Source organism: Camelus bactrianus, chromosome 21, assembly GCF_048773025.1.
Source record: "Camelus bactrianus isolate YW-2024 breed Bactrian camel chromosome 21, ASM4877302v1, whole genome shotgun sequence".
NCBI lineage: Eukaryota > Metazoa > Chordata > Mammalia > Artiodactyla > Camelidae > Camelus > Camelus bactrianus.
In genome coordinates, this window is record NC_133559.1 from 5,339,507 (window position 1) to 5,349,172 (window position 9,666).

The following is a 9,666-nucleotide window of genomic DNA, read 5'->3' on the forward strand; positions in this document are numbered from 1 at the left end:
GAACAGGGGGAGCTGGACTGTCACTAGTCATCCCACCACTTTTTTAAAACGATGATGCTGGAACAGACGCAGCCACAGCACGTTCCTCTACAGCTTCTCTTAGAACCCGTCGGCAAGGAACCCCATCAGAGAACCAGAATAACAGGGAAGGTGGAGGTGGGGTCCTCTTTTTCGGTGTTATCTTGCTCTTCCCGCCCCCAAACATCCCTTTCATTTTGGCGGCGCCTACGACTCCCAGAATGCAACGCGGAGGATGGAGGCGGAGCCAGCCGGCCGAGCCGAGATCCGTGATTGGTGGTGAGCGCTGGGCCAATCGGAGGAGTCGTTGTTAGGCGGTCCGGGAGAGCCGGTCGGGAGGGAGGAAGCTGGCAAGATGGTGTTGGAGAGCACTATGGTCTGGTGAGGAGCTACCTCGGGGCCCGGTTGGGAGCGGGACTGAGTCGGGGGCGCGTGTAGCTCGGAGGCCGGGCGGGCCTGGGGTCGGGGCGGGGGGCTGACGGGCGAGGTGAGGCCTTGGGCCGGGAGGGAAGACGTTGCATGGACTCCCTGAGTCATCCTGGGGCCTCGGAGCTAGTTCCCGAAGGACATTAACCCTCAACCTGCGGACAGCCATTGACCGGCCGATCCCTGCTACCTTTCTCTGTTCCAGCATCGTCTTCTCTAGACCAGCCTCAGGTCTGTCTTTAGCCAGAGTCCTGCTTCTCGGACTCGTCGTGAAGGTGGCCTCCTCGAAATGTTGGATGTTAGGAAGAGAGATGATAAATCCCTTCCCCGCCCCATTCACTCGTCTCTAACTTCATTGCTTTCCCCTGTATCATCTTCAAAGGTATTATTTATAGATTGCTACCTAAGTGTCAGGCATTTAATTTACTTTATCTCACTTAAACCTCACAGTACTTCCAGGTAAATATCCTTCCTTTTTACAGATGAGGATACCGAGTCTCGCCAGTTTTAAATGACTTACCCAGAGCCACACAGCTAATTATGTGGTGGGGCCAAGGTTTAAACCCAGGATTATCTGACACAAAGGCTCTTATCCAGTGAGCTAGCTCTCCTCATCAGTCTCAAACTTGGGCTGAGTAGTTATTAGGAGTCAGATTAGAAGCTGAGGACACAAACTTCTGCAAGCTTTCAAAAGTTTCTTCTAAGTGTGAACATAGAATAAATACAGAATAGTTCACAAACATACACAAATCGCCAGGTGGATGAAACAGATGCCTAGGAATTTTCTTTTTGCCAGGAGGATAGCATTGCCAGATAACATATAGGATGTTCAGTTAAATTTGATTTTCGGATAAACAGTAATTCTTAATATTGAAAAATGGTTATAAGTGTGTCCCACATATTGCATGGGACACTTATACTAAAAAGTTATTTGTTGTTTATCTGAAAATTCCGGTTTAACTGGGAGTCCTGTATTTTCATTTGCTAAATTTGGCAACCTGTGTGAGAGAGCATGTTAGAATAGAAAGAGGACAGAATTTGGACTGTGTTTTTTTTGGTACTTACCAGCTGTGTGTTGTTGAGAATGTAGTAAATCTCTCACTTTCTTTATAAAATGAGAATAATAGTAACATCTGCTTTCCTGATGGCACATGTATGTCATGATGCTCTGTAAATGTGCAGCACTGTACATACACTAGTTGCCATGAAATTTGCAGAGTCCTCAAGAGAGATTTAAGAGGGGCCTTGAAGGCACTGAGACAAGTATTGAGAAAGAGAGACCATTACACGTAGGCAGAAGGGCATAAACAAAGCTACTAAGTGTAAGTTCCCAAGGCACGTTTAGGGAGTAGGAAATAGTCTAATGTGACTTCGTCATAAGGTTGTTGGTTTAAGGCAGTTTCTTTTGGGGAGGGAAGGCAGATGCAACCAGGTAGAAGACCACAAATGTCAGGCTGAGGAGGTTGAATTCTGTCCTGCACCCTTCGGTAGAGAACCAGTGAAAAAAGTTTTGTGGCTGGTGGAGGCAGAGCTATGTACAAAATGGGCACGTGAGACCATTGGTCCAGCTGAGAGTATAGGAGGAACGAATACACCCAGAGAGACATGTTGGTAGCCTGCTGTAATAGCCCAGCCATAGAATAGCCGTGGGAGCCACTCCTTTGTTGTGTAGGGCCTTGTGCTCTGCTGTGCGTCAGGATTCTCTGGAGGAGCTTATTAAAAATTGTGCGTATTGAACTCTGTTCTTGATCTGCTGAGTCAGACTTCCGGCCAAGGAGGTCTCAGCATCTGTAGTCTTCTTTTAAATGAAGACTTTATGAATAGCTGGATCATATCTTAAGCCCTGATTTCGATGTGAATTTTTTGGCAGGGAAAATTATATACTGTTGAGCGAAAGTAGTCACAAGAAATACATACAATATTCCATTCATATGAAGTTCAGAGTTGGGAAAACTAAACAGTGCGTTTTTTAGGGCTGCATACACAGGTGCAAAGGCATCTGGTGTTTAACACTGCCACCGCAACCAGCAGCCTCGCCGTGGTTCTGATGCGCGCACAGCACAGTGTGAGTCCCACCGCCGTGTTCTGCGCTGTCGCTTCTCCCTCTCTCTCAAGTCCTCCTTCTTCCTCTGGCACCTTTCTTCCAGCTCTCATTCATCTGCTGGTCTTGCCCATAGTCTTTACTTAGTAGCTGTTCCATCTGGATGATCCTCAAAGCTTCCATTGATTTTATATTTGGACTCACCACTGAATTTGAACCTAGAGAGGCAGTTGCCTCCCTGCTGGGAGAATAATTAGAAACAGTGTGTCAGGGAAAGAAGAATATAATGCATGGTCAGTAGAGTCAGCCCTTGACCTCCTTTATGTGGATTGAAGAACTAGTCTGTGTTTCATGCTTGCCATTAGGCACGTGCTAAGTTTCCATGCATTTAATCCTCATTGCAGCCTTATGAGGGTAGGTGCAATAAAACCCATTTTACAGTTGAGGTAACTGGACCTTAGAGAAACTGAGTAGCTTCCTCAGGATCACAGAACTGACAAGTAGCAGAGGTGATGTGCACCTGTGCCTGAAAACTGCCCCTCCTTCCCTCCCTTTTCTACCTGTCTTCCAGTAGCTTCTTACTTACCTGTCTTCATTTTTGGTTTGTATTTATTGCCAGGCAAAGGATACTAAAGAAAAAAAAAAGCCTCAGTCTGTATTTTGCTTGTCAGTAGAAATGAGGTGTCTTGTCAGGGACACTGTTCTCTTCCCTCACTACGGGCGGAACTGTAGACCATTAGAGTTCTGAGGGACCTCAGGTCTTCATGAATTAATCCTGTGTAATTGCTTCACTTACCTGCCTTCCCCTGGCCTCCGGGAAATTGGCACTTATATTTCATATTATCTGGATTCTTAGAGATTGTGAAAAGTTGCACATAGATAAAATAGGTGAGACCCCCTCCAAATCTGTGAAACTGCATTTTTGCAGCTCAGTTCAGCTGCCAAAGCTGTTAAACATTTAACCAGATGATTACTTTGTGCTTTCCTGCACCTGGTGCTGCCAAGTGTGTGTTATTTTATAAATATTTTTAAATTCCACTTTTCATTTCCTCCCTTTGGAATACTCCTATTTCAGTAGCAGACAGCATATTCCTTCATGACCATGCCTAAGAACACTAAATGCACCTTATACAAAGGTGCTTGTGGTTCATTAGTAGACCATGATCTTGGGTGCTTAAAGAATCACTTGTGGAAATTTAAAATGTTTTTCCTCCCTTGATTATTTTTAATCAGTTAGTCTAGAAAAAGGCTTGGTCATCTGTATATTTAAAAAAGAAAACAGAAAAGGTTGCAGGTGATTCTCTGTCCCACAAAGACTGGAGAGAATGTCTCAGAGAGATCCTGCAATATGTCTTCTCCCTCCTCCTCCATTCCTGTCCGACAGTGTGGACAACAGTGAGTACATGCGGAACGGGGACTTCTTACCCACCCGGCTGCAGGCCCAACAGGACGCCGTCAACATAGTCTGCCACTCCAAGACCCGCAGCAACCCTGAGAACAACGTGGGCCTCATCACACTGGCCAAGTACGTGAGGGGCCTGGGGAAGGCGGAGGTGTCTCCTGTACGTGACATGCTATGGTACCCGGCGTGCTGCCCTTTTGTGGATTCCACGAGGCTGCTTTCGCCCATCACCATCCTAGACTCCCTTCTTCACTATTCAGTATAAATATAAATAGCAACTTGTTTTTAATGTTAAGCTAAATCTCCTGGGGTAAAATTTCACAGTGTATTTAAAGGCAGTGAAAAGTGATTTTGAATCAGAGCCCCAGGGTGTGTATCACACATCTTATTGCCCCAAAAGTGATTTTTTTTTTGAAACTGATAATCTTCAAATGAGTGACCAACATCCCAGTATACATGCTATTCTAGGAAGTGGGTCTAGAAAGGAGAAGGTAGGAGAGAGACAGAGTAGCATCCAATGGTTGAAAGAGGGTTCCCAGGGCCCTGAGGGCAAGATGACATCAGAGGGGTTTGGGGGAAATATTGGGAGAAGAGGGCATGTTTCTCACAAAATCAAGCCCTTCTTATTTTCTGTGTTTTATTTCTACTAAACCCTAGATGTTTTTCTTCAGTTTTACTGAGATATAATTGACATATCACATCGTATAGGTTTAAGGTGTACAACATAATGGTTTGATAAAGTGTCTATTACAAAGTGATCACCGCAGTAAGTTTAACTACTATCCACGTCTCACATGGTTATAAACTTTTTTCCCTTGTGATGAGAACTTGTAAGAACTACTCTCTAAACACTAGATGTTTGATTAAGAAAAATAGAGATTATAGTTATTACCAAAGTCTCTAAAGAAAAGATGAGTCAAGCACGGTTTGGAGGCTCTTGTCCTGACCTGAAGTCAGGACAGAAGTGCTTTCCCTGCATCCCAGTGACTGTGAAGTGCTGACCACGCTCACCCCTGACACCGGCCGCATCCTGTCTAAGCTCCACACTGTCCAACCCAAGGGCAAGATCACCTTCTGCACTGGCATCCGCGTGGCCCATGTGAGTCCTACAGGATCCCCTTGGTGGTTCCTCCTTGCTCTAGGGTACTGCCTCCACCCTTGTCCATTTCTTCCCTCGAATCTTGAGCTTGAACCAGAGCAAGGGAAGAGGGATGACCTAGAGAAAGGAGTAGAAAGGATATGGTGGGGTGAATCCTAGGATCAATGAGGATCGTGAAGGGAAAACTCCCTAGAATTTAGAATTAACCTCCCTTCCTGTCCACAGAGAGGCTCAGCAAGAAGGTTGGAGGAGAGGGTTTAGACCTGATGTGAGCATGGTGGTAGGCTCGAGGTACATAGAAGCCATAAGGAAAGGAACAAAGTGACAGTAAAGAGCTGGATGATTCTCCAGCTGACTCTGAGAACTTCCTTTTCAAGCTGGCTCTGAAGCACCGACAGGGCAAGAATCACAAGATGCGAATCATTGCCTTTGTGGGAAGCCCTGTGGAGGACAATGAGAAGGATGTGAGTCCCAGTGACAGCTGGGGGATCTGGGCATTGCATGTTTGGGAGTGGGGTCTTTGGGCCCTTAGGAGAGCTTGGCAGAGGCACTGGGGAAAGGTAGATATGCAGAATTCAGTGTTTCTGCTGGGGGGCCTGGAGAGGGCCACTGGTTTCTGCCTGCTGTTGTGAGGTGTGTTGTTTCCTCTTAAGCTGTGGAATAGAGTTCCTTATTTCCCTCCCCTTCTTCCTAGCTGGTGAAACTGGCTAAGCGCCTCAAGAAGGAGAAAGTAAATGTTGACATAATCAATTTTGGGGAAGAGGTGAGTAAGGACCAACTCTGGGACACTGACTTGCTTTGGTTGTAAACAGAGCAGTCCTCGCCCAGAGGAGTGTGCACTGTGGGCGAGTAGCTACAGACAGGGACTGAGGTGGCAGAGAACCGGGAGCAGGGTGGCAAGGAGAGCCTCCTGTGTTCTTCCTTCCCCAGGAGGTGAACACAGAAAAGCTGACCGCCTTTGTAAATACACTGAATGGCAAAGATGGAACCGGTTCTCACCTGGTGACAGTGCCTCCTGGCCCTAGTCTGGCTGATGCCCTTATCAGTTCTCCAATTCTGGCTGGAGAAGGCGGCGCCATGCTGGGTCTTGGTGCTAGTGACTTTGAATTTGGAGTGGATCCCAGTGCTGATCCTGAGCTGGCCCTGGTGAGCAAACGTTGACCTCCGGTAGAGCCCAAGGGTCCTCCTTGGCCCTCCTCTACTGACACGCCCATATGTCACACAGCTTCTCTAGGGCTAGGCAGTCCTAAACACCCTTGCTCGTTTTCCTAGACCCCCTCTTGGTCCCTCTTCCCCACAATTCTTTCTGATCTCTGGGGCACCAGTGTCAGACTCTCTCTCATTCACTTCTTCCGATTAAACCCCAGGCTTCTCCCAAGCCCGTCCTTTTTTTGTATATCACCTCTGTCTCTCCAGCTTCTTTCCCATATGTATAACCAGAAGCTGGCCCTTTGCACTCCCTTCCACCCCTCAGCTGCCTTCCCCTGCGCCCGGTGGGCGTGAGGGCTGGAGAATGTCTGACCTCCCCTGCCCTTGGCCAGGCCCTCCGTGTGTCCATGGAAGAGCAGAGGCAGCGGCAGGAGGAGGAGGCGCGGCGGGCAGCTGCCGCCTCTGCCGCTGAGGCCGGCATTGCCACGACCGGGACTGAAGGTGAAAGAGGTGGAACTGAAGTCCCGGGACTGCAGGGTGCTCGGTGGGAGCCCGGTGTAGACTTCGGGGGGAAGGGCTGGGGGTCTGGCAGTGTGGGAACCTGGGGCTGAGAGGATGGGCTGGGGCTGGGTCTGCGTGGAACTTGTCACAGCTCTACCCTGCCTCTCCTCCTGGTCCCAGACTCAGATGATGCGCTGCTGAAGATGACCATCAGCCAGCAGGAGTTTGGCCGCGCCGGGCTCCCAGATCTCAGCAGTATGACTGAGGAGGAGCAGATCGCCTACGCCATGCAGATGTCCCTGCAGGGTGCAGGTGAGCCAGGGCCTGGGTGGTCGTGCCGAGGCAGAGAGGTCGGGATGGGGAGGTGGGACTGAACAGACAACCTCTTCTTCTCAGAGTTTGGCCAGACGGAGTCAGCTGACATGGATGCCAGTTCAGCCATGGACACATCCGAGCCTGCCAAGGTGAGGGCCAGCGATGACTCCCTGCGCCCGTCAGGCTTCAAAGTCCCCTCGTGTCCAGACCCTCAGGCCTGTAGGCCTGGGGCCTCTCCTCTCTCAGGGCCTCATAGATGAGCTCTGTGAGAAGCAGAAGGAAACAGGCACGCAGACGTACATGTCTTGTCTGGAAGCCTTGCTAAGGCCAGAATGCTGGCGGGCAGTTGGAGGAGTGTCTCAGTGCTCTGTAATTCTCCTTCCTTGCTGGTGGGACCAGTCTGGAGAGTCCTCAGTGATAACTTCCCAGGAGGGTGAAAAGAGGGTCTAGGAAAAGGAAGAGGAGGAGAGGGTGTCTGATAGCCAGAAACCTGAAGGCAGTGGCATCTGTTTTTACCCTTTGAGCTCAGGAAGCAGCATTCTCAAGCTTCTCCTCTAATTGGTCCGTAATTAATGTTTGGTCCATACTGTATCTTGGCACTGGGCATTTTCCTCAGTTATTCCGACCATTGGCCAGAGGTGCCCCCAGCCCCATCGGGTTGGGGAGGGGCCCAGGTCTCTTACACTTGGCCCCCTGCCCCAGCTGACATTGCCCTTTTTCAGGAGGAGGATGATTATGACGTGATGCAGGACCCAGAGTTCCTTCAGAGTGTCCTGGAGAACCTTCCAGGCGTGGATCCCAACAATGAGGCCATTCGGAATGCCATGGGCTCCCTGGCCTCCCAGGCCACCAAAGATGGCAAGAAGGACAAGAAGGAGGAGGACAAGAAGTGAGACTGGAAGGAGGGGGGGCTGAGCCTGTTCCAGGGCCGCATAGGGCGGGGTGGGTTGTAGGGTTAGATGTGTTATCTGTAACCATTACAACCTAAATAAAGCTTGGCAACTTTTTGTTTTCTCTTCTGCTTCAAACAGTGGAAGCTTTGAGTGTGAGAGAGGGGAGGACTGCATGGCACACAGGGGACTGTACCTTGTTGCTCTGTCTCTGCTGCCCGGTCTCTAAGTCCTGACCATTTCCCTTCCCCCCCCCCCATTTTCTACCCATCCAGCCGTGACAGTCCTTCTTTAGGAAGGACTTTGCTGAGAGCCACTGTGTTAGTCACTGGGGACACAGAGGTGACAAGAAAACAGTACTGGCCTTTGGAGGCTCAGCCTCTAGGGAAGGGCCAGCCTGTAAATGAGCATGTTAAGCGCCCAAAGAGAGGCCTCAACAAGGCACAGTGGAAACTGAGGAGAGAGGGCCGAACTCCTCCAGCCTCTGGGAAGGCTCCTGGAGGTAACGTTCAAGTCCTCTAATGGGGCAGAAAGCTCGTCAGTCGACAGGTGACAGACGGGGATGCTGCCAGTCAGTAGGGACAGCACGTGCCAATGACGCAGCAGCACTTGGGCACTCAGACCGGTTGGGCGAGTGCACGGAGCCGGAGGTGGGGAAGTAGGCGACAGAACACCAGGGATCAGGGATCTCTGAGGCCTGACTTTCACAAGGTGGGGTCTGTGAGGCCACAGGAGAAACATGATAGTCTCCTTGGAACACCAAATTGAGAGGTAGGTGTTTTGTGGGGTATGGAATAGAATGCACAATTCACCTAACCTCCTCCTTTGTCTATTATATTTAAAGAGGTAAGTAACATTTACACCTCAAATACCTAACCTATATATAGATTGTGAAGCATAAGAAAATGATCGTATCTGAAACCACTTTATTTAAGAGCTAGAGTCTTAATAATACCTTGCTGCGCTCCTTCCCAAACTCTTCACACCCTCCTGAGAGACGGCCTCTATCCTAATTTTAACATTTATTGTTTTTTTCCCCTTCACAGTTTTCTCCTGTACATAGCTTCCTGACTAGAATATGCTTGGTTTTGCTGAGTAGTTTGTTTTGGAGGCAGTGGGTAGGGGGAGGAATTAGGTTTATTTATTTGTTTTTAATGGAGGTTCTGGGGATTGAGCCCAGGACCTCATGCCTGCTAAGCATGCACTCTACCCCTGAGCTATACCTTCCTCCCAGTTTTGCTTGTTTTTGAGCTTCATAAAAAAATAGTTTTATACTGTGAGACTTTGGGGATTTGCTTTTTTAACAAATGTTTTGTTTCTGAGGTTCATCAAAGTTGCTGCGTATAGCTGTTCATTTTTCATGATTGTATGTATATTCTGTGAATATTCTATAATCTCTCCATTTTCCTGTTGGGGGAGTTTGCGTTGCTTCCAGTTATTTTTCTGTTATCAACAGGGTCATTGTGGAGTTTTTGGTACATCTCTCCTGATGCGCCTGTGCAAGAGTTTCTTTACATTACTTTACAGGTTAATTCTGAATAGTATTTCTAAGTAACTGTATGAATTTGCACTCCTTCCTGCGGTATAAGAATTCTTACTGACCACATCCTTTTTCAGCCCTTGGTATCATTAAAACTTCTTAATCTCTGCCAGTCTAGTGAGGATAAAATGATAACTTATTGTGGTTCTGATTTGCATTTCTGTGATTACTAATGAGGTTAATCATCTTTTCATTTTTTCCAAAATAGGTCTTCATGTTTCCACTTTTGTGAAATGTCTCTTCATGTCTTAGATCCATTTTTCCACTGGATTTTCTCCTTACTGA

General features: G+C 48.2%; 1 protein-coding gene across 3 annotated transcripts; it reads left to right on the forward strand.

Moving 5' to 3' along the window:
* Positions 1–266: 266 nt before the first annotated feature.
* On the forward strand, positions 267–7,958 carry PSMD4 (proteasome 26S subunit ubiquitin receptor, non-ATPase 4). Of its 3 annotated transcripts, XM_045519166.2 has the most exons (11): positions 312–399; positions 650–826; positions 3,870–4,010; positions 4,872–4,986; positions 5,364–5,450; positions 5,681–5,749; positions 5,917–6,132; positions 6,528–6,645; positions 6,817–6,948; positions 7,033–7,100; positions 7,674–7,958. In XM_045519166.2, exons 3-11 carry the CDS (start codon positions 3,889–3,891, stop codon positions 7,842–7,844), a joined length of 1,098 nt encoding a protein of 365 aa, XP_045375122.2. In that variant the 5' UTR covers positions 312–399; positions 650–826; positions 3,870–3,888; the 3' UTR covers positions 7,845–7,958. The 3 variants fall into 3 exon arrangements, with proteins under 3 accessions (XP_045375121.2, XP_010956737.3, XP_045375122.2); XM_045519165.2 differs by lacking the exon at positions 650–826 and having other exon boundaries at positions 267–399; XM_010958435.3 differs by lacking the exon at positions 650–826 and having other exon boundaries at positions 267–399; positions 6,528–6,636.
* Positions 7,959–9,666: the final 1,708 nt, after the last annotated feature.